General features: G+C 48.9%; 1 protein-coding gene across 1 annotated transcript in view; it reads right to left on the reverse strand.

Moving 5' to 3' along the window:
* Positions 1-4,456: 4,456 nt before the first annotated feature.
* PLB1 (phospholipase B1) overlaps positions 4,457-24,391 on the reverse strand; it is a 125,356-nt gene continuing 105,421 nt past the window's right edge. The window contains exons 48-58 of the mRNA XM_036872583.1: positions 24,328-24,371; positions 24,012-24,111; positions 19,936-19,987; positions 18,864-18,944; positions 17,368-17,433; positions 16,737-16,831; positions 15,452-15,533; positions 14,525-14,623; positions 13,900-13,995; positions 7,135-7,209; positions 4,457-5,602 (exon numbers count right to left, since the gene is read on the reverse strand). Coding sequence (XP_036728478.1) covers positions 5,399-5,602; positions 7,135-7,209; positions 13,900-13,995; positions 14,525-14,623; positions 15,452-15,533; positions 16,737-16,831; positions 17,368-17,433; positions 18,864-18,944; positions 19,936-19,987; positions 24,012-24,111; positions 24,328-24,371 — 994 coding nt within the window. The 3' untranslated portion in view covers positions 4,457-5,398. The remainder of the gene's footprint in view (positions 5,603-7,134; positions 7,210-13,899; positions 13,996-14,524; positions 14,624-15,451; positions 15,534-16,736; positions 16,832-17,367; positions 17,434-18,863; positions 18,945-19,935; positions 19,988-24,011; positions 24,112-24,327; positions 24,372-24,391) is intronic.

The following is a 24,391-nucleotide window of genomic DNA, read 5'->3' on the forward strand; positions in this document are numbered from 1 at the left end:
AGGGGGGACACACCTGAGTGGCCTCCTATTGCTGAAGCCTGGTGAGCCCTGGCTGCCACCCAACATCGCCATGCTGCTCAGGAGCTGGGCCCAAACTGGCCTGCTGCAAGGAGGCTGATTCCTCACCAGCTGGATGTGGGATCTCTTTTTCTTTGCCCGGATCAACTTTGACTTATGTTTACTTCACTTTAGTGACTTTGAACACTCACCAAAGTTCTTTAGGTGGCCCTTGGGTAAAGAACTTCCTCCAACTGGTCACTGAATGAATAAGCAGCTTAATTTAGCTTGGTTCTTTTATAAAACATCTTCCTCCTTCATTCTTTTAACTTAAAAAATATGAAATACACATACAGAAAAAGCCTGAAATATATATACATTCAATTATAAGAATAGTTATCAAGCAAGATCTTGTGAAACTACCACCCACGTTTAGAAATTGCCATTCCAATATCTGAGAAGCCTTCTGTATATCCCTCCTCAATCACCAACCCCTCCTTCTCTCAAACGTAACATTACTGGTGTTTCTGATAATGGTTACACTGATTTCCTTTTCTACTTTTAGAAAAAAGTCTCCATGTTTAAATGGAGTCGTCTCCATGTTTAAATGGAGTTGTCTTACATGTGTTCTTTGTAATACTTTCTTCTTTTCGCTCAACGTTATATGTAAGAGTCACCCAAGCTGATGAATGCAGCTGTAGTTATTTTCACTGATGCATAATTACTCCGTTATATTAATGCACCATGAGCTGTTTTCCCAGTCCATTATTGATGGACATTGACCTCATTGTTTCCGGCTTTATTGTTTTTATGAACAACACTGCCATAAATATTCTCGTACACATCTCCCAAGAGAGACACATTTGCAAATGTTTCTTTGAGAGCCATCACCTAGGGATGGAATTACTGGGTTGTCGGTTTCCACTTGTTCAAATTTACTAGGTTTTTATAATATATCCTGTGGTTTTATATACTTTCGTATAATTTTTAAAAATTAGTTTTCCCCTTAGGTATTTTTTAAAAGTCATTTCTTTCTAAAAAGTTTAAAATATGATTCCCATACGAATATAGGATGAACGTATGTCAAGACTTTAACTCAGTGATTAATGAGGGAATTATTAAGATGGTCAAGTCTGATTCAAAGGAGAATTTGAGGAATGGAGATTTATGTTGTTAGCTGGTCAAAGGAATACTGAAATGATGTTGCTAATAGATAACTAGTTAATGTTCTACAGGGTGATAAAATCATAACCTTGATTTTATCTTTTCTACCAGTCAGAAATCCATTAGTCAACATAACTTCATAATATCTGGGCTCTAATCAAATAGTAAATAGCGAAGTCAAACACAAGTGTATTCTAGATAACTAAATATTTCTTAGACGAGCTTTGTTCAACAGTGACATTAATAGGACACGTGGTCACTCTCCTGCCTTCTTTCCAAGTTTGGGATATTTTTTCTTAATAATACTGCACTTTGCTTCCAAGTTTGTGGTGAGGATCAAATGAGAACGTATAAAAGTGCTTTGCAAACTGTAAGGTACCAAATATATTTTCATTATTAAGGTTGTTTCACAAAGCCCTCCTAAATAATCTATTGGATTTAATATGGGATATGGGAAGGGATATGGGAATTATTGAATACCTATTTTTTAAACTATTGTTTTTATCTAATTTAATTCTTACAAAAAGACTGAAAAGACACCGAATCTGCTTTAGTTTCTCTGTCTGTAAGATTGGGATAATAGTAGTACCTATCTCATTGGGCTGTTGTGAGAATTAATGAGTAATATAGACTTACTGTTAAAAACAGTGCCTGATACACAGTAAATACACAAGACATGTTGGTTTATTGAGTGTCAGATCTGTTATTTGAACAAATCTACTGAAGATTATTTTTAATAATTTATTTTTAGAATTTCCATTTGGTTCTTAGTTCTTTTATAAATCTGCCTTCATTAAAAAATTACCTTAGTCTTGTCTCATGTTTTAAGTTCCTTTTTTTACTAATATACTTTATTTTTAGAGCAGTTTTAAGTTTACAGAAAAATTGTACAGAAAATACAGAGTTCCCAAATACCCCCTCTCTACCCCTGTACAGTTTCTCCTATTATCAACATCTTGCATTAGTGGAGTACATTGTTACAATTGATGAACCAATATTGATGCACTATTAAAGTCCATGGTTTCCTTTAGGGTTCATTCTTTGTGTTCTACAGTATTTTTGGTTTTGAAGGATGCATAGTGTCATGTATCCAGCACTACAGCATCATACAGAATAGTTCCTTTTATCTTTAATCTTTCAAAATCTGCTTACATATAGTCTGTCTTCAATACTATTATGTAAAATGTGGGTCTAATCCTGTCATTTGTTGTGTCTACTAATTCTCACTGGGATTGTTTCTTCATTTTTTTTTTTTCCTAATTAAAAGATTTGCTAGCTGCTATAACTCCACATATACTCTAGCAAAATAAATCTTAGTCCCTATAGTTAATTTTTAAAATCATAGCTTACTAACTAGAGATGGCTGAGTTCTTCAGACCAGTTGGAGGCACAGGAACTCGTGGTGCCATCATAGCCTTGTGACAATAATGTGTATCCCTCTTTCCTAGATTTTTCTTTTATATCACATTTATTTGCAGTTCAGCCCAATTTACTGCTAGAATCATCTGTTTTGTATTTTTGGGTTATTCCCCTACCCTGGAAACCAGTATTCATTTTGATGAATGTCCCATTATGTAATGAAAGTATAACTCTGGGTCAATTAACTCTTCTGAGTCTTGGTTTTCTCTTCTGTAAAAGGGGATGATAACAGGGATGTGGAAGTTTAATTATTCTGCACCATGTTGCCTGTCATAGTGTAAGCACTCTAAGTCAACTCTTATTGATATTATTTTTCTTTGTACCAATCTTTTCCCAGTAGCATTTTAGTCCCAAATCAAATGCAGCCTGGTATTACAACCATTGTAACAATATAATCACCATTAATTCCTTGTCCTTTCCATAGTGTCCCCCTAATCTGACTGTATCTGGCTCATCCATCCTCATTTTTTCTGGACAACATCTTTCTTGGTGTCCCTATATACACACCATGCTCATTCACCTCTCCACTTAGATGGAGTTTTCCCAGTCTCCATGACCCCATTCTTTTCAGCCTCTAACCAAATCACCTCTCCATTCTTCAGAGCTCAATTAAAGTTCCATGTCCTTTGTGAAGTCTTTTGACCAAGTTTAATCCACACTCATCTTTCTTGAACTCGAAAGCCTCTATGGAGAGTACCGCGGAGTGTAGCTTTCTCAGGATTTGGTGGTTTTGTTCCTGGTGTGGCCGTGATTGTCTTCCTAACTAGATTGAACATTTTCCTATAGGAAAAGGACATGTTCCAGTGTATATATAATACCACCAGGTTCAAGTAAGTGCTCTCATGTATTTTTAAATTTTGGCTTTTTAGTGTATATTTGGTGGAAATTTGGGGCCTGGTTTGTGGTTGTGTCCCTCCAAAGAGGATTTCTCTTTATTTCTGCAAAGTGTTCCTTGGTTACCAGCCTGGGAACCACACCTTTCATTAACTTTTCAGACTGGGGGCACCTGGATTACTCAGGTAGTGTAAATTGCAAACCCCAACCCAAGTGAGGGGAGACTTGTGGTTATGAATTCCATGGTTCTTTGAAGTAGGAGCTACTGGAAGGGAAACTTAAGGGATTAAAAAAAAAAAAAAAAAAGTCGAACTCTTCGACTTAATGAGTTATCTTGGTTGTCACACTGTGTTAAGCCAGGAACACAAGCTGGGATTGGTGGTTCTTTAGGGTATGTGATATTGTTTTTCGTCCACGGGAAGAAGTGGGGCAGGTATGCTGTTCCCTTTGTACAGAAGCAGAAATTGAAACCAGCAGAAAGCTGGGATTGGGTAGGTCGTCTGCAGACTCTATTTTTGCCAAAGAGAAACAATATGATGACCCTTCATGAGAGGAAGGCAGGCAGTCTTCGTCCATACATTACTCCCCAGTTCCCAAACCCATCTTTGGACCCCTCCACACCCCCAGCAGTCTAGACCCTAGCTCAACTCTTCGTAGAGGAGAAGACAACCCACTTTCGTGGGTGCAGTATTTTAGAGTTACAAAGCACTTTTCTACAGCTTCTTGTTTTTTAGCAGTGCTGGGAGACAGGCAAAATGGGTAGTCTCATTCGAATTGTATAGATAAGGTGTCTGAGAAACTGGGACTTAGGCTGGTGATGGGGTTTGCTGTGAAAGCCACACATTCAAATGGTACATCTGGGATTCTAACTCATTTTCTTTGTCATCTCAGGCTTTGGGGTCAGAGAGGTACTTAGATCCTGATGATAACGGATTTTTGTTTGTTTTTTATTGAGGTGAAATTCCCATGACATACAATTAGCCATTTTAAAGTGAACAATTCAGTGGCATTTAGTACATTCACAGTGTTGTGCAGTCACTATTTCTGTCTTCAAAAATGTTCATCAACCCCTCCCTGGGTTTTTGTGCTGAATAAAAGAGCTTATCTGTGTAAGACATCCAGCTCAGGGCCTTGCCCCTGCTAGGGGCTGAATGAAGGAAGCCTGTGTTATCAGACTCTCTCTAGCTCTCTCATAAACCTGGTAATGTAGAAAGAGGAATTCTTTCCTAAATTTAGCACCTTGAGAAAATCAGGTTGAGGATATGTGAAGTATTCATGTCCCAATCCTTTTTTAAAATGACATTCCAAAATTGCTCTCTTCCAGGAAACCTTTCCCAAGGAACTCCTATTCTTGAAAGCAGACACATTTACCTGCCACTGCCCCAGGACTGAATCACACCCTGTCACAGAGCATCTTGTATTTTTGAAAGAGTTCGTCTCTTGGCCAGGCCGTGACATGCACAACCTTGGAGGTACCACAATGCTCTACCTTGTCCTGGGTACAGAAAAGATGCATAACAGGTATGTGTTGGATGGTACTGAGTGATGGCAGGCAAGCTCCAAAATTCCAGCCAAACCCTGGTGACCAAGGTTTTTCCCACATTTGAAATAGTGGTTTTGGTGATTGAGGATATGCTTGTTGGGTGCCAGTCTGGGCTCAGGTTGGCCATCCCTTGGGCAGCTCTGGCTGAGACAAGACAGGAAAGGTCCCAGCTCTCACATCTGTGCCACACAACAGGTTGGAAGGCGAGAGCTTCAAGCAGGCAAACCCAAGAATAGAACGGCTTTGGCCTTTATTTAAATGTGCCAATTCCAGGATCATAGGTCCCAGGCCCCAAGAAGTTGTGACTGTCCTTTTGGCTTCCTACATTACCAGGTGTTGAAGCGAGTGACCTCCGTAGTGGCCAGGGGTGGCCAAGGTAGAGGGCTGGTGAGGAACGTGGCTGGGGAATTCAGGATGAGAGCCCGCACAGGTCTGGAGGGCCTAGAAGTTCATAGTGTTCAGACTTATGGGAGGATTTTCCCTCTGGCGACCTCTTAGGGCTCTCCAGGCCATCACTGTGCCGACACCAAGCGCAAGGCCGCCTCCTGCTGCCACTGGCATGGCCCAGGAGGGCACTGAGGAGTCTGCTTTAGCCTGGTCTTGGAGCAGCCGACTGTTCCTCAGGGTGCGGATGTAGGGGTGCTCCTGTGGAGGAGGAGAGGGTCAGGGGTCACGGCCTGAAAACCACCCATCTGAGGCTTGCGTAGTCCCCACCCCAGAGATGGTGCGATAAACCTTGTTTCCACAGCTCACCCCTGTTTGTAAAGCTCCTTCATCCACACTGTGCCCCAACCCCCTGAATAAGGAGGGGTATCCGAAGTGGTCAACACCCAGCTATAACCTCCTTTCCTGTCAACTCAGTTTTCAAAGATTGGGAACTGATAGGTGACCCATGGAAGAGAGTCCTGGGGAGCTTGCAGAGTCCCCACCTCTGTTTCCTCTAGGCCGCCCCTGGACAGCTATTCCCATCCTCCCATCCCAGGAGTGCCAGTGAGCGGGGAAGGTTGGTGTGGAAGGACAGCGGGTTCTGCAGTAGGTTAAGAACCCAAATGTGAAGGGCCTGCCTTCCTGGATCCTTTCCTTCCCCCCGGTGAATGCTGGTGGCGTGGTGGCCGTGTGGAGCCCTGTGCTAGAACTGGGAGAGGGCCTGAGGGTTCAGATGTGACCTCGCTCGCTCACGGTCCAGTGGGAGATAAGACATGTTCAGAAACAATCACATCACAAAGGAGCCTGGGTCAGTGCTTGTGAGAGGTGCGCACAGAAAAGAGAGACCAATGCTGATGTGTGTGTCTGGGGCGGGAGTGGTAGGGTGAGATAAGGAGAACAGTAGCCCAGAGAGGGCAACATCTGGGCCTTGCAGCATGTGAAAATTTCCCACAGGCGGAGATGGGGGATGAGCCTCCAGAAGGAGCAGATGGCAGAAGCAGATGCACAGACGGGGGCTGTCGTGGGGCTTCTCTGGGAAGCCGCTCCATTTTCCAGGAGCGGAGTGTGTGCCTAAGGTGATAGAGAAAGGTGGGCCTCTTGTCTGGACTCTCCTCCGTGGGCGCGGGGACCAGGGAAGGGTTTCGACAGCCTCAACAAGACTGGAATTCCTTCCAGGTGGGCCATTCTGGGTCTGGCAGCGATTACAGGATGGACGGAGAAGGGAGAAAGGAGAGCTGGGGAGACAAGGTTGGGGATTTGTCCCTGGTCCGGGTGAGGGCGGTGTGGGCCTGGACACTGGTGGTGCTGGAAAGCCAGGAAGAGGATGCGGGCACCCAGAACAGACACGGCGTCTTATTTCTCTTTTCTTCCCAACCCCCAGCTTCCCAGGAGCGTGCCTGGCATGGGAGGGCTCCTCGACGCATGTTTAAGACAGAGGATGCCACAGACCCTCCAGGGTCATGGGGGTAATGAGGTTCTGGCCAGTGCTCGCTCATCTGCCTCCCCGGGCCTCGTCCTGCTTCGGTGAACCCATTCCTTTGTCCCTTCCCTCACTCCTGGCTGCTGCTTCCTGAGGACCTGAGAAGTGTCGAGGCAGCCAGGAGAGGTGAGATTTGAGAATCATGGTCGTGAATGAACGTGCACGATGGTAAAGCCTCCCAGGGGACTTTTGTACCTCCAGATGGCCAGGACCTCCCCCCTCCCCCAACCCAGGCACCTGTTCCACTCCAGACAGGCAGGACCTTACTCACAGGGGAGGGGCACTTGAGTTTGGTTCGGCTATAGGTGAAGTTGTTGGAGGTTGTCTTTTGACCCACGGGTTCCAGCTGAAAAGAGAAAAGGAAACCTTGGTTCCCTCCAAAGCTGGGAGAGACCTCCCTGTCGGAGGGAGGAGAATCTCACACCAGATTCCCTCCCTTTGCAAAGCTGAAAGCAGCAAAGGGGCAAGACCCATGGCAGACACTAGCGGCCCTGGGGCCAGAGCTGGACCTGACTTCTGACTCACAGACTGACAGGTCAGAGTCCATCAGAGGAGGGGGCAACCCTGAGTCTGTGTCCTGGATTTACTAAGGAGGACACTGAGGCCCAGGAGAGACTGACCGGTCCAGAGGCTGCAGCGAGAGAGTGGAAGGGCAGGGCCCAGGACCTCCACCTCCTGCTTTCCTTGTGGGTAGTTCTGACTGCAGACACTGTGCATTTTCAACTTTATGAAATGGTGATAATCATTATTTACCAACTTCTTGAAGTGTCTGGGGATAGTCAATTTCAGGAAAATTTTGAAAACATACTGGTTACCAGGATTCATTACTATGCTTGGCTTGTCAACCTTAAGAAATTGGCATTTTCTCACTTGAGCTACTTTCGTGTGTTTTCTGCATAGCTGAAAAGATTTACTTGAAACCTCCCGGGGAGCAGCTGTGGTTCAGGGAGCTTCATGCTTTTGATCCTGGGACCCTCTGAGAATGAGCTGGAAGCTGCTGTGACTCCCTCCCCAGCATCTTAAGCCAGTAGCCTGCCCCCTGGCAGCACGTGGCCAGCACCAAGGAGAATGGATCCCTGGCACTCACTTATCCAGACTCTGTCCTGAACGTCTAGCGTCCACCCATCATATGATCTGCTTCCCTGCCTGTTCCTGACCTCATCGGCTCCTGAACCCCAGGTACTGCCCAGGAGGGAAGGGAAAGTCCACTATGCCGGCTAATGACCACACCTGACCCGTGACCTTGCTTTTTGTTGTCTTAAAGCCTTTTACACCTGTCTGTTAGTAACAATGAGAGGAGGAAGGGCTGCTCTGGTCTTGGGAGAGTCACCACGGTGACTGGACAGAGCACGGTGGGCACATCCACTGGGGTCCTGGCTCTGCTGATAATGAGCTGTGTGGTGCTAGGTGGGCTCCTGAACTGCCCCAGGCTAGGGGTGGGGCATTAAACCATGACCAGACCACTCCACATCTGGTGTTGTGAGCGTCAGATGAGAAGATGAAACACGTGTGAGCGGGAGGAGGCTTATGGAGGTAAGATAGCATTTTTCCTACTGTAACAGAACCACCTAGTGACAGAACAAATGCTACAGATCAGGTTGGCTGAGTCCCAGTGGTATTCCAGGAACCCAGGAACTAACTGGTGTGGAGGAAGGTAATGATCATATAGGTTTGATGACTGTATCAGTTTCTCCCTTTCTACTGGTTCCTCGGCATCGGTGCACAGCCTACTCTATTTCCCAGCCTTGAAATCCCCTCCCCATCCCACCTCCCCTCCAGCTGCCTTCACCATTACTCCTCATAACTCTAGAAGAGTTGTTTGTAGCCCCTGGTTGCACTTCCCAACCTCCCGTTCTCTCTAACACCCATTCGGTAGGTCTTCAGTCTCTACCACTTGACTCAGCTCTGGTCAAGGTCACCAAGGACCTTGCCAGGTTCAGTGGTCACTTATTTTGGCTTCATCTTGCTTGACTTTTCGGCAGAATTTGTCAAAGTTGATGCCTCCCTTTCACAACACTTCTCTTGTTTCCCTCCCACCTCCCCCTTCTCTCCTTCCCATCAGTCGTTGGGTCAAAAGTTGGAAGAAAGCCCCAGGCTTGGTGGTTGGTCCTTTGCTCTTTTCCACCTGTTCTTTCTCTAGGAGCTCTCAGAAAATCCCATGGTCTTGAATACCACTTCTATGCTAATAACCCCCGTATTTTTCCCCCTAAATCTCCATTTCTGACTCTCTCTGAGCTCCAGAATCATACATTTAACACGGTACCTGATACCTGTAGGTGGACTTCTGGAAGGCAGCTTACACTGACCATGTCCAAAATAAGAACTTTTGATTTTCCCCTCCCAACGCTATTTCTCTCTACATACCTCAACTGTCCACCCAGTTTCCCTGACCCTAAACTGAAGAATCACCCCTATTCCTCTTCTACCTCATCCACCAGCCAGTCCAAAACACATCCCAAATCTGACCACTTCCCTCCTCCCCCACTGCCATCCCCTGGTCCCGGCCACCTTCACATCTCACCTGGACTTCCAGCAGCTTCCTAATGGTCTTTCCAACTCCTCTCTTGCTTCCTTCTAGTCTGTCTCTATGCAGCAGCCGGAGGGCAAACCAGAACACATGGCTCCGCCGTCGAAAGCCATCCAAGGACCTGGCCCCTGCTCTTGCCCACCTCTGACCTTGCTCCCCTGCCTCCAGGCACACTGGCCTTTACGCTTCTCACACACTTCAAGCTCCTTCCTGACTCTGGCCCGCACAGGTCCAGTTTCCTCTTCCTGCAACACTGTGGCCCCAGACCTCTGCGTGCCCGGCAGCCTCTCGACATTCGGTTCTCAGTTCACACGTCACTCTCCGGTGAGGTCTCCCTCTCCCCACTGTTACTCTCTGTCACATGACCCTGCTTATTTATTTGTAAGCCATGAATGTGGTCAGAAATTACCTCATTGATTTATTTACTTTTTATCTCTTTTCCCCATTAGACTGGCAGCTCGCCAAGAGCAGGGACGCTCTTTTCCCAGCACCTGGGGCAGTCCCCCCACATAGTGGTGCTCAGGAAATAGTGGTTGAGGGGATGGACGGATGAACTGGAGGCATAAAGGCCTGGGGCTGGCCACAAGAAAGGGAATTGTTTTCCCTAGAACCTACCTTTCCTAAGACAGACACTGTGGATACCAACGATGTGGCAAATGACAGGACTGAGACAAGGTAGGGTGCCATGGGGCCAGCTCTGGGGACTCGGAGAAGGCTTCTTGTAGAAGCTGGCACCTGAGTTGAGTGTTGAGGTGGGTCAGAGTTAGCCGGGGGAAGGAGGCTGAAAGGGCAGCCCGAGATAAGGGGATGAGCAAGGGCAAACACACAGAGGCAGGAGACAGCATGGGTGGTGCAGGAAACTTCATTCCTTGCTGGATTGCCAAATGCAAATCAGGGAGATGGGAGCGGCCGCTGGAGAGGTTAATTGGGGCCAAGTCCCTGAAGGCCTGGTGTGCTGCGCTAAGGGGCCTGGCCTTTCTTCCTCAGGGAGGGGCCAGCCTTGGAAGTTTGAGAGCAGGGTCATGACTTGGTCAGATTTCATTTATGCAGACTATGCGGTTGCCCTGGGGTGAGGAGATCTAAGGCAGCGGTTTGCAAGCCCTATGCAATAATATCACCTGGGGAGTGTCTAAAACGTATTGAACCCAGGTGCTACCCCAGACAAAGTCAGAATTTCTGGGGATGAGGCCCAGGCAGTGGGTTTTTGTTTTGTTTTTGGGTTTTTTTTTTCTGGTTTTTCTTTTAAATAATTTTTTTATTCAAGCTAACATACATCTAGAAACAAGTACAAATCATAAGTGAGCTGCTGATAAATTATGACAAAATGAGCATACCCACATAGTCAGTATCCAGATAAGGAACAGAATATAATCAACACTCAGAAGCTGCCTCCTACCCTCTTCCAGTACTATCCACTCCCCAATAAGACCATGTATTTATTTGCTTGTTTTTGAAATTTATATATATAGTTGCATGTTGTTGAAGTTCTATTCTCATTGCTGTGAGGTATTCTATTTTATGAATGTGCTGTTTGTTTATCCCTTCTGCTTTGGGTAGACATTTGGGGAGTTTCCTGTTTGGGGGTTATGAATAGTGCTGCTATGAAAATTCTTGTTGTATCCATCTTTTGGTGAACCTTGTGTATACCTTTCTGTTGGGGAGATATACGTAGGAGTAGAATTTTTGGGCCATAGGGAATACATGTGTTCAGCTTTAGTAGACATACCAAGGTTTCCCAAAGTGGTTGTAGGTATTAATTGTTTTTAAGAGTCCCCGGATAACTGTAATACACAGCCAGAGCTATTCTAATGGCTGTAAGCCTGGAGACAGGGAAACCAATCAGGAGGCTAGCGTTGTTACTCAGCGCCCAGGGAGACGCTAATGTTAGCTGAGAGTAAGATTTCCACAGAAGAGGGAGCAGGCAGCAGTAGAGGAATAGGCATCAGAAAAGAGGAGAAAAAACTGTTCATTAGAAGACAAAAGAAAAAGGAAAAGTGGACTTCCCTGGTGGTCCAGTGGCTAAGACTCTGAGCGCCCAATGCAGGGAGCCCGGGTTCAATCCCTGGTCAGGGAACTAGATCCCACGTGCCGCAACTAAGAGTTCGCATGCTGCAACTAAGGCCCAGCACAGCCAGATAGATAGATAGATAGATAGGTAAATAAATATTTGAAAAAAAGAAAAGAAAAAAAGGAAGAGAAAAAATTCCCTAGTGCCGTTGGTATTTCTGGCTTTGCAGAAGTCTCTGGAGAAGGATGCATAAACTGTTCAGAGAGGAGGGGCAGGAGATGCAACAGTTTCAAGTGTGTTTGTTGCCACAGTGGGGTACTCAGGGTGTCGGCCAAAGCCTGCAGACACTGTGTCATAGGACTCTAATTATGAGACATGAATTCACTGGTTACACATGTGCTTATCAGGCTGGGAGCAGGGAGACAGGGTGGTGCTGTGGCCAGGACGCTTGGCAATTAGACCCGTGTTCTAATCCTTGTTCTGCCACTAGCTGGCTGTGTGATCTTGGGCAAATTGTTCCATGTCTCTGTATTTTAGTTACAGAGCATTCTGGCTAGATGACCTCTAAGAGCCTTTCCAGGTCTATCGGTTCGTCATTTATTTTATGTCACTTCAGGGGTAAAATTCCAGGAAGAAGACGACCTGAAAAGTTGGCATGATGCTATAGCTTTATATCTGAGATGGTTTTGGAGGAAAACACTGGACCCTGTAATTATTTCCACAAATCCTATAGCACAGGATAACACACTCATAGATGATTTTAGGTTTGTTTTGCTTTGCTTTGTTTTTGTTGTTGTTTTTTAAATTTGGGTTATGGCTGGGACAGAGGTGGTTGGGGAGCTGTGGACAGTCTTGTAGTATTAATAATATGGCTCCATGACAGTGTTTACCTTTTGTTTTCAGATCTAAATCCCTTCCACTTGCTTTTATGAAACAGAAGCCTCTCACCTGGGTGAATGGGAAGACCTACTGAGCTGTTTTGGAAGAGAAAGGCCAGAACTACATTAAATCATGCAGAATGCGACCAATGGGCCCTGTAATGTTCAAGTCATCAATACGGCCATCGACCTCCCAGGAGACTTATGGAGGGTCCTGGTCCTCAGGCTCAGAATGCCCTGAGGTAGGAAGACCATACCCTGATGGGGATGCTGGGAGGGAAAGGCTAAGGGCTTAGCATTCCTGCCCCTCCTTGGAATCTGTGGATTCCCCCGAGGTCACAGGGGGAGAAATGGACCAGGCAGAGAGATCCAGTCTTTGTGGGGGGTGGGGGGAGGGGATTTTAAAAGGAATGAAATTGAGTGACTCAGCCACTGAAGGACAACTGGACTTCAAAGCAAAAAAGTCTTCAAAAGAAACATAACTGCTCTCAGGAATTGTTTTAACATTGATTTAAAAAACTACCGTGGAGGTAGGGTTGGGAGGGAACTCAGAGGTATTCTGATTGCAATTCTGAGTCCTGGACTGACAGGAGATGACGAAAGTTCCAGGAGGGGGCAGAATGTGGTGTCAACAGGAGGAAAACACCAGGAAAACAAAAGCAGAGGAAGGCTGAGTCTGCAATTAAGTAGGCCAAGGAGAAAACCTCCTTACGTGCTGTTCTGAGAGGAGGAGGAGGTGGTGTAGCTAAGGAGAAAGACAATATTGTGAGTCAGCCGAGTAAGATACTGGCCACACTGGCGGAGCTGACAGGTGTGGGAATATTTGCACAGTGGTGCCTGCGGAGCCGGGGCCGCAGCAGGCCTGAAACAGCAATGAAAGGAGCAGGCGTGTGGATTGTTCAGTCACCATGGGAGAAACGAGGGAGCAGGCAGGTTGGGGTGGGGATCGGGTTACCCGCAGAGCCTAGATCAAAAGAAGCCAGTGGGTTGGAAAGGCATTCACTTGCTCCGTGCAAGTGGATACAGCGCTCAGGGTTACCGGTCGAGCTCTGTGCAAACATAGCTGACTGTCCAGTCATGAGTGGCCAGCCGTAAAGGGCAGAGCAAAGCACAAGGCCGGGTTGTCCCTGTGGCCTCTGGGCTGTATGTTCATTTCGTAAGGTCCCCTTTTTCCCCATTAGGGCTAGAATAGGTGGCAGCCTGGGAAAACAGGCTGAGTGGCTCTTTTCTTTTTGATGTTTAAAGAAATAATAGTTGGGACTGTGTGGATTATGGTGCTGGGTGTGGTGCACATATTATCTCAATCTTCTAAGACCTGTGTCATTTCTGTTGTTTTTGTAGATATTGATACAAATGGCCAGAGAGAGATCATTGGCCCAAGGTCACACAGTAAGGGGTTGATGCTGGTATTTTCATCCAGTCTATCTGATGACAAAGTTATCCCCCGATAGCACTGGGGCATTACCGAAAGAATAGAATCTGTCAGGACAAATACGTGAGCTGCCATTTGGAGCTTTGAAGAGAAGGGAGCCACATCAGCCAGTAGGTTTTTCGTTGTGGGAAAGAGTCAGCATCCTCGGGTTGTCCCCTTGACCCAAACCCACTCGACCCTCAGGCACTGACCATGTTATTCCAGAGAGCGATGGCCATCTCAGCATGCCCGCGTTCTGAGAAGTGGAAACAGTCCTCGGAGAAGAAGGTGAGGTCAGCGCCCCCTCTCTGTGACCAAAGGCAAGGGGATTATCTTCCTGGGACAAGGGCACTGCTACCCCCCCCCCCATCCCACGGCATCCTGGGCATTTCAACTTTCATCCTTTCAACTCTGCTGCCAGTTGGCTCAGATGTTGATGGAGAAATTCCCTGGTTTTGGAATTTTTATTTTTTAAAAATTATAGCCACCTATAGTCCACATCCCTTTTCCTTCAGCATCCCTGCTCTAATGGTTGAAAAAGAAGAATAATATTTTTAGGAAGCTTTCCATTTTATCCCAACCCAACCCAGCAAATAGCAGGGCCATGTCTGGGGAGCTTGGTCACTATTAATTTTCACCTTTTCTTTCCAAGTACATCTAAGTTCAAGTTATACTCAGAAAAGGTGGGTGCAGGGGAAAGGAGGAAAAGCAGAAACAGCAACCCTTTGGGAGCGCTCCTGGAGAGAGATGGTCCAAAAAAGCCCATGTAGAAAAGGAAATACATCGCCTAAGATACGGCCTCTGCACACGCACCTCCCAGACACGCCCGCAACTTACGTCGTTCAGGGGGACAAGAGTGTTTTGGAAGAAAGGCTGCACAACCACGGCGAAGTCCTCACGCTGCAGGTACTGGTAGGAGAGCCTGGAGAGGCCACTCTGGGGATGGGGAGAGAGGCTGCTTAACCGCCCGCGAGGCTGGGCAGACGGTCTGTTCCTGTGGCCTTGGGGGGGTCACGTCAGGGGCAAGGGACTCAGAGGATCTGCTCTAGTGCCTGAGCACCCATTTAGTCTGCACCAGGTGTGGGCGCCACCAGGCTCTGCCCTGATGTCTGCTTGGGCCCAAGGCCTCCCCTGCTGTCACTTCATGAAGAGGTGAATTAGAACACGGGGCCTCAGTTCAAATGGGGAGCATTTCAACGCCAGCTCCTCAAAATGCCTGTGACGTTGGGGGATGAGTATCCATGGTCTTTGCATCTCTTAAGTGCCAAAAGGTGGACTGTAAAAGGGCTAGACTAGCTGTGCTCATCCTCCAGAAGCTTATCATTCATCTGGGAGATGGAAAAATCAAAACCCCGTAGGGCTTTAGGGGCAGTGAAGTGCTGACTGAAATTGCCGGGGGTACTTAGTGGGGGGAAGCTTCTTGGAAGAGTTAAGAAGACAAGCCCTGTGCATGAGATGGATACACTGCGGAAAGGCCCAGGGCACGGGCAGGTCAAGGGAGGGCACGGCAAGAGCAGAGACGGACGTGAGAAGGTAAGGAGGGAGGAGCCCAAGGGCAGTGAACACAGCCCATCTCCCCTCTGGGAGCTGAGAGGTGGGAGTTCTCCCCGGCTTCCCTTCTGAGCTTCTCACTCCCCTCCCCTGCCTTGGTGTCTGATTCACCTGGACACATATTTCAGGGGCTGTGATCTCCGTAGAGCCCTCACTCCAGGAGTAAAGATGGGAGGGGGGTAGGGAGAAGATGGGGTGGGGGGACAGGGTCACCTGGAAGTCCCAGTTCACTGTCTTCAGTTCTTGCATCTCCAGGGAGTTCTCCTGGGAGCCTCGGAGGCAGGTGCAGTTGCTCCTGTGAGACAAGGAGTCCTGAGGCTCGGTGCCCCCAGGAGGCTGCCCCCCCCACCAGAGTTGTCCCCAAAACACAGCCTTGCTTCCTCTTGGGCCCGGATCACAGAACCATAACTCAGGGGCAGGAGGTCCAGAAGGTGCTTGTTGGGAGAGAAGGTGGAAGGGCTGGCACCAATGCCCGGCTCTCCTGCGGACAGGCTGCCTGTTCCCCCGGCCGCCCGACTGCTCCTTCCCAAGCGTGCAGCTCCTGGGGTTTCTCCAGGAGGGCTGGGGTTTGGGGAAGACTGCCAAGGTGGCCCAGCCTTTCTTCCACGTGTTCCTGAGGCCTCCCTTCTCTACCTTCGGCTGCTTAGGACTCTCCCGCAGGGCTCCAGAGTGAGGGGCCTCTTGGGCAGCACTGGCCACTCCACGCGAGAATAGGGACCAGCTGGTCACCTTCCCAGCGAATCCATTTGACCCCAGATAGGACAGGACTCCTCAGCTCCCTGTAGAATCTCCTCCCCCCTAACAATAGTCACAGGAACTCTGGGCGAACCTCTGGACTCAGAAGATGGCAACTTCCTGCAGGGTCACAGCTGAGCTTTAATAAATTCCAGACCCAACAGAAATTCTTGCACATTGCACCTTAGCTCCAAGCCTGGCTTTCATGGACAGTCCTATCAATCAAGCACGTTAAAAAAGCTACTATTTCCTGAGCACCTGCCCCACAGCGACCATGTACTTTATATGCACTTCCGCTAGACCTCACCTCTACCTCCCAAGTGAGGAGTAAGAGGCCCAGAGAGGTTGCGTGGTTTGTACAAGGTCCCACAGCTCCTAAAATGGCAGAGCCAGGATTTGAGGCCGGATAGAGCTGTCTTGCAAGCGCATTGCCTTGTGCTGCCTCTCAAACAAACAGGAACAACTTGCTGAAGTTGGAGTTTGGCATCACAGACAATGTCAGGGGCCCTCACGGGTCATTTGACTGTCTGCCTCACTTTCCAGAAAAGCAAACTGGGATCCAGGGAAATAAAGCGACTTGCGTACAGTAGGCATTCAATAAGGCAGCAGCATTTCTGAATGGTTTTCCAAGCCCCTGGCTAATTGCTGATGTCTGCTCCCCAGACAAGAAGGTCTGGCTCCGCCTGTATCAGTCTCACCCACTGACATCTAAGCCCTGCTCTCCCCAGGTGCCCTCCCCCTGGAGCCACATACATCTACTTACTGGGCTGCCAGTGGCATGACACATTTCCCACCTTGGCCCTGGTGCAGACCAGCCAGCTCCATGACCTCTACCACGTTGACGAAAGCCCTTGGAAGCTGTGGGCAGAGGGGTGGGCTTCAGTAGTCCCCAGGCACTTGTGGGGGGCACTGGTTACTGCTGGAAAGAGCTTGGGGGATCATCTACAATCTATGTCCTCCTCCCCAACTTTAAATAAACTGAGGCCCAGAGAGGGAACGTGCCTTATATTATCTCACAGAATCTCCTTTATTGGCCCTGCTTTATAGATTGGGAAACCGAGACACAAGGCACTTGCCCAAAGCCACATCGCTAGTAAGCCACAGTACCTGGCTACAAATCAGGCCGACTGGCTCCAGAAGCAAGCTCTTTCTTTGCCACCAAACAGATGCAGTCGGATCCAGTTAGAATCTTCCCCACAGAGGAGCTAGGCAGCTGCCTCCCCCCGCCCATCCCATCCAGGGACCTGCTCACGGTGGGGCTCTGCTTGGTGTGCATCTAACTGAACACAACTCATCTAGATGCACGCGGGGAATGACCCCTGAGGAACGAGCACACAGCCTGGCTGCTGCCAGGAAACAGAACCCAGGAACGTGCCGCCCCTGTGCTGTCTTACCTCCTCGTAGAGGATGCCCAGGGCCTGCTGGATGTGCCGAATGTACTCCCTGGCTGAGTGGGCCTCCTGTGAAGAAGCAAGGGGCTCTCCTCAGCTCCTGGGAGGAGGAGGAGAGTGGCCTGAGGCCCAGCACAGGAGGGCACTGCATGGGCTGGGAAGCCCAGCCCTTACTGCTGGTGGACACAGTCTCTTGGAAGAAGTCATCCCTTGACCCCTACTAGGTACCATGAACAATCCCCACCCCACCCTGCTCCCGGCTCCTCTAACCCAGAGCCTGTCAGTGCTGGACCCCACTGCCACTCCAGTCCCATCCGTTCCCCGGCCTCTCCTTCTCCAACCAGGACAGGGCCCCTGGTGGCCATGCTGTCTCTTTCCTCTGGGCTTTGGTCCATGCTGGCCCCACTGCCTGGGACCCTTTGCACTGCCTCCCCCTCACTCCCATCCCTGTAACTCAGCTCAAGGGTCTCCTCCTCTGGCCCATCTCCCAACTGGAGGCTGATTTAGCCCCTTCCTAAAACGTAGCTGGAGTGAGTTTATCCTGATGGAGGCCCCAGGTCTTTCCACAAAAAGCTGCTCTCAGGAGCATAACCCTGATTGTTTGCATGAGGACAGGTATTCTGGGGTCACTTCTGGCTCCCTGGACCCCAATGAGTGCAGGACACAATGGCATTTAAAACCCCATGGGATTGGGTCACTTCTGCCTCTGGAGTCTGGGCAGGGAGGGAGAAAGCTCCTGGGTTGGGGGAGGCCGGTTCTCATCCAGAATTTGGTCACTGTGTCTGAGCCAAAGGAATGATAAATGCCTTCTCCCCGCCGCCTGGGACTGTCAAATATTCTACCACGACCTCTGAATTATGGAAGCTACTTTTTTTTTTTCTTCTGGCCAAATAAAATATAGCACATCCTCAACTTAGAACAAGATGTATTCCAAAAGTTATTACTTCCCACAGTTCGTAAGTCTGGCCATATTTCCCCTTGGAAACAACGTTAGGAGCGGGTTGGGTTCCCGGGCCGGCAGAGGTTGGTCAACGCGTGTTGTCCTTGAGGGGGCAGTAAGCCATCGATCAGGACTAGTTCAGCGGAATCAACCCCGTTTATGACGTTGTTTCATCCCCCCTGCAACCTCCCCACCACCAAGAGACGCCAAAAAAAGTGGGCAGGGACTCCAAGCAGGTGAGGGTGGGGCTCCCTAGGTATCCACTGGATACCAGAGAACAGTATTTGTGTGCATAAGAGAGGCCACCTTGGCAGTGCCTGAAGAGTGGGGACATCCAGACACTTCTGGAATCAGGGAACCAATGCAGCGGCCACTCAGCAGTGGGAAAGGCAGGCCTCTCCTGGCACGTGCGAGCCGGGGCTTCCTGGGCAGACTCAGGTGCCTAGGAGAGCCGGCCCGTGTGCCTCCTGTGAGGGAGGTCCGGGCCCTGGGCTTGGATGGTGACCTTGGCCAGCAGCTCCCCTCTCAGGGGCCCCCAGGGGGCTGCTCAGGGGCCTACCGGATTCTCGCAGTAATGGCACAAATCGTTGCTCCCAATGAAGAGGGTGATCAGCTTCCAGTCTTTCTGTAGGTTGATTTCCTGAGGGGACAGAAGATCCCATTTAGGCCTTGGTGGGGGGCACGTGCATGTGCCAGACGGTCCCCCAAGTGCCTTTTCCTCTCTTTGTGTCACAGTGGAGAGAAGAGGCCAAGTGCAGGCTCTCCCGCCCTCACCCTGGTGCTGGGGCAAGGACTCCGCCAGGGAACTGTGCGTGTGTGTGTGTGTGTGTGTGTGTGTGCGCGCGCATGCGTGCACACGTGTGTGCATGCGTGTGCACGTGTGTGCTCACTCAGTACAGAGGACCTTTTCCCCTTTGAGACCCTCTTAAGAAAGTTGCAGTCCAGGAGGAGGTGGTGTGTATTAACCCACCCCTAAAACGGGATCGAAAGGCCTTCAAAGGAGCCGAGGGCACAAGACACATCTAGAAGCAAAAGCCCAGAGCTGGCCTCTCTTCAGGCCTGGGTCCAGGGAGGGGGGGTGGAGGAGGAGCCCCGCGTGGACTGAGAGGTGGGAGGGGGATGGGGAGGCCCCCGGAGGAGCGTGCTTTCCGCTCAGCGCCGCCATAATAGGAGTCCTTCCAGGCGCTGAGTTCCAAGGCATAAACACAGAGCGTTCAAAAAAGTGCTGGTGGCGAGGTTTAGAGGGGCCGGGTTAGCGGGAAGGAGGAAGGGTTGGAATGAGCAGCCTATTTTTAGAAGCCAAAGTTTACATAATAGGGCTCTGGAAGCCAGCTCCTGGGTAAAGTGGAAAGTGCCAGAGGCCGAGGCCTGCCACCTCCGTCCACTCTCTGCCCCTCTCTCCTCCTGCAGCCGGCCCTGGGGGGTGGGGGGAGGGCCTGGGGAGGGGGGTGGCAGAGACGGGCGGCGTCTTGGCGGCAAGGCCTGCTACTCTTGGCTCGTTTGGCCCCTCTTAAAGGCCAGCCAAGAGCCTGAGCTGCAGTGATACAGAGGGGGCCCTTTTAGGGCGGCTTGCACCCACCCCAGCTACAGACAGAGCGCCTTCCAGGGGTGGCCCAGGGTCCTGTACTCACAGGGCTGTTCTTCATTCGCTCCATGAGGTCCCGGGCCTGGGCTGGCATGTCCCTGGGTGGGGGAAGAGAAGGGGACATTAGGGCTGGCTCACGAGGGAGGGCTCAAGCTATAGGATTTGGGCCTGGCAAGGAGATGTTTCAGGAAGAAAAATGTTATATAAAGTTCATTCCTTCAGAATGCATTGAAAGGCTTTCAATTCTCAAGAAATCTCAACCTATTTAAAAATCAAAGATCTGCCATGGACCTTGGAGCCATAATTGATCCTGACCCTGCCAAGGGCTAATCTGCATCTCACCACCCCTTCTGCAGGCCTGGTCCTCTGAAGCCACTTCAGGGGGGATCTGCTCGACCTTCCCATCAGGGACATTCCCTTATATTTCATCCAGCTCTTTTCGTTGCAGGATGAAACTGAACTGAGCCTGTTCAGTTCTTATTTGGCTACCTGTTTTAAAAATAACCTTTTGTATATTTGAAAAAATTCATCGTCCCAAATGATCCCTCAGCTTTCTCCTTTCCAGGCTTCACAACTCCTTTAACCTTTACCTCTAAGTCCCACTCTCTGTTCCTTTAATCCTTTTGTTATTCTTCTCTGTAGTGCCTTTGGATTTCCACACCATTCCCCATCTCCTCACTTCTCCCGCTTGCAACAAAACAGGATGGGGGAGACAAATACGGACAGGACTAGTTCTTCCTTCATCTCCTAGATACCTGCCATGAACGAGGAATTGAATGCTTCTGGATAAGGTATGTCAATGGAACCTTACCCAGTAGTAAAGGGGAATGAACTAGTGATACACATAACAATGGGGATGTATCTCAAAATAATTTTGCTGGGTGGAAGAAGTTAGACAAGAAAAAAGTACATAGTCTATGGTTCTGTTTCTGTAAAGTTCTAGAAAACCGAAACTAATCTATAGTGACAAGAAAGCAGGTCAGTGGTTACCTGGGGCCCAGGGAGTAGGGTAGAGACAGGAAGGGGCAGGAAGGAGAGATTGATTACAAAGAAATACAGGGAAACTTTTGGAGGTGATGGATATATTTATCATCTTGATTGTGGTAATGGTTTCACAGGTATATGCATATAACAAACTGATCAAATTGTACACTTTTAATATGTACAGTGTACTCATGTCAATTACACCTCAATAAACTGTTATTTGAAAAAAGATATGTATATGAGAAGGGATACAGCCAATGGAGGCTTCCATGGAAGAAGTCATAAAAGCAGTAACTGGTACAGAATGGGCATTTTAAATCTTTGCATGTCCACAATGAGGTGGGCATGTGGCCAAGCCTACATGGTACCATCCCTGCCATGTTTCTCATTAATACATTCAGGACCGTATCTCATATGCTACTGCTACTGATGCGTGTGTCAGAAAGCTATAAAGAAAGCCTGTCCTGGTTAAAGGTGACCACAGAAATCCCTGTAACCTTTTAATAGGTTCAAGATATGAATAGGGGGGCTTCCCTGGTGGCGCAGTGTTTGAGAATCTGTCTGCCAATGCAGGGGACACAGGTTCGAGCCCTGGTCTGGGAAGATCCCACATGCCACGGAGCAACTGGGCCCGTGAGCCACAATTACTGAGCCTGCGCGTCTGGAGCCTGTGCTCCGCAACAAGAGGGGCCGCGATAGTGAGAGGCCCGCGCACCGCGATGAAGAGTGGCCCCCACTCGCCACAACTAGAGAAAGCCCTCACACAGAAACGAAGACCCAACACAGCTAAAAATAAATAAATAAATAAATAAATAAATTTATAAAAAAAAAAAAAAAAAAAAAAAAGATATGAATAGGGGAATCCATGGGTGATAGGCCCTCAAGAGCACGAGGGGAAGTCAGGAATGCCCTCTTCTCCCCTCTTCCCAGCCATGTTCTTCCCATGCTTCAGGCTCAGCGCAAGCCCTACCCCCCGCCATGGGCCTTCTCTCTGGGCTTGTTTATCCACACCTCCTCTGTTTCCTTTTTCAGTCTTGATGTGAAGAGCCGTGCTCTGGGAGTTACAGGACCAGGAGTCCCCTACCAGCTCTGCTACCACCGTGCTGTGGAGCTCACCCAAGTTACTGGATCCTGCTAGCCTTGAATTTTTTCATCTTTTAAACAAAGAGCCAAGACTAGATGACTTCTGGGGTCCCTTCCGGGTCTGCATCTGTCTGTATTTAGCCTGCCCGGTTCACATTTTATACCTTTCTCTTCTCTTAGTTGTGCTCCAAAGAACAAAATCATTTCAGTCTGCAACGTTGCCTTACACAACACTGTTTTTTTTTTTCCAAAAATTATATCCTGTTGGTTTAGGCTTCTTAACTAGAAAGCAAGCTCTTTATAGACAGGCAGTTCACTTTTTTTATTCTTTTGCATCTTTTAGTAACCATCTTGGGGCTCAGTCCTTCTCAGGTGTTCAGTGAATTCTTGCTTATTGATGGATGGAAAGGAAGTTCGATCTTGAATAAAACTTTGAAACAAAATACTCTAATAATGACAAACTTTTTTTGCATACATATTATATGCTGTACTAAGTGCTTTCCATGGGTTATTGGTCTCATTTAATCCTTGTGACAACTCTGAGAAATAGGTACTATTATTATTCTCATTTATAGATGAGGAAACTCAGAGATACTAAGTGACTTGCCCAAGGTCACACAGCCAGCAAGTCTGGGAGCTGGGATATGGACATAGATGGTCTGACCTCAGGTCTCATTATCCTGGTTGCTCTGCTGTGGTATTTATCTTTCTCTTTAGGTGAACTCATCCTTATCCACACCATGCTAAATGGCAGTACAGATAAGGGAAATTCACAGAACAGTTCTCCAAACTTGCTTACTTAAGCTGACTAATGGCTCGCTCTCCTTTCCCCTAACACGGGACCGCAGAGATACTAACAAGAAGCTGCATATCTCGGCTACTTCCCCTGCCACTCTTCCCCAGGCGTTCTTGGTGCCTGATGGAGATACCAAGCAGCAGTGAAATAGAAAAGGCAGTTTAAGAGAAGTGAAGCAGGAAAGGGGAAAGGGCCTTGAATGTCAACAGACTAAGGAATCAATTCCTGGTTAATGAAGCCTGGGCTCTAAAAAAATAATAATAAAAAGGTAATGATAATAATAATAATAATGGTAATACCAGCAACTAGAGGTTGATATTACGGCCCCACGAAGCCCAGTTTTTTGCAGAAAAGAAAATAATTCTTCCTGCTTATGACGTTGAGGACCTGACATCGCTTCCTGTGGCTCAGAGGCTCAAAGCGAGCGTGGGGCCCTCCTTACCGCGTCTGAAAGGAACTTTCCCTGTAAACAGGGTGAGTCAAGCCGGTTCTGTTTCCCTGGTGATCTGAGTGCAGCAACCCTTCTACAAAGCAAAGACCCAGCACGCTCTGTGCAGAAAATCAATGAACTCTGTCAGGCATTTCAACTTTAATTATCTGGGTTGTTGTCAACCACAGAAATCCAAGTGAAAACAAACAAATGCCACGTTGTTTTGAGGGCCCTACCATCTAACTCCCTAGTGTCAAAATAACGGCTTTTTCAGAGCCAAGGGCTGGAGGTGCAGAGGCGAGAGAAGGGAGAAAGGAAGGGCGGCCAGCCGTGAGGTCCTGCTCTGTGTCCCCAAGGTGCTGGGAGTCGTCACCTGCACATCCAACCCCAGCCTGCTGTGGGCTGGGAGGTCAGCTGGAGTCAGCAGGAGGGCACCCCGCGCCCCGGCTGCATGCTTCCTGTCCGGCCACCCTCAAGGGCTTCTCCCAGCTGCCCTGAGGGGTGCTAACAGCGCAGTGGGCAGAGCGAAGGCTCTGATTCAGCCTGGTCTGATCCTGGCTCCTTTGGTCACTCGCTCTGATAACCTTGCGCCATTCAGGAAACGGTCTAAGCCTCTGTGTCCTCACGCTAGTACCCATCTTGAGGGGTGTAAGGATTACAGGAGATAATCCACGTGAGGGGGTAGCTCAGGGCCGGGCAGCAGAAGTGCTCCGTGCACCACGGCTCTTACTGCCCATCTGTGGGCCCGGCTCCCAGACACCACCCTTCTCTCATCCCCGATCTCTCGGCCTTGCCCGCCTCTGTCCCTCCGGTACCCACGTCTACTCACCGAGCTCTGGCCCCTTCCACTGCTGCATTCAGCCCGGCCGTCTCCTCCCGGGTGCCGGTGGAGAAGCCGAAGATTTTGGGGTTGAACTTCTTCAGAATGTCTTTGAAGAGGGAAGGGGCAGAGAGCACAGGTGAGAGGGAGATGGACGTGCAGTGTTGGGGCACAGGTGTGGGCAGGACGCTTCTGGGTCTTTCCAGGGCAGGCTGACTTCTCTCCTTACAGACAACCTTCTCTTCCCTCGCTCAGGGGGAGGGCCCTGGCCTCAGTGAGGGGTTGTTATGGCCCCGTGATGGTGCCTCTCCGTGTTGCTACTTACTGGGCAGTGTGGTGTGGGTCCCCAAGTCGCCGTCCCCTCCAATGCTGGGGAAGAGAAAGCACAT

The sequence above is a fragment of the Balaenoptera musculus genome, chromosome 13, assembly GCF_009873245.2.
Source record: "Balaenoptera musculus isolate JJ_BM4_2016_0621 chromosome 13, mBalMus1.pri.v3, whole genome shotgun sequence".
Taxonomy (NCBI): domain Eukaryota; kingdom Metazoa; phylum Chordata; class Mammalia; order Artiodactyla; family Balaenopteridae; genus Balaenoptera; species Balaenoptera musculus.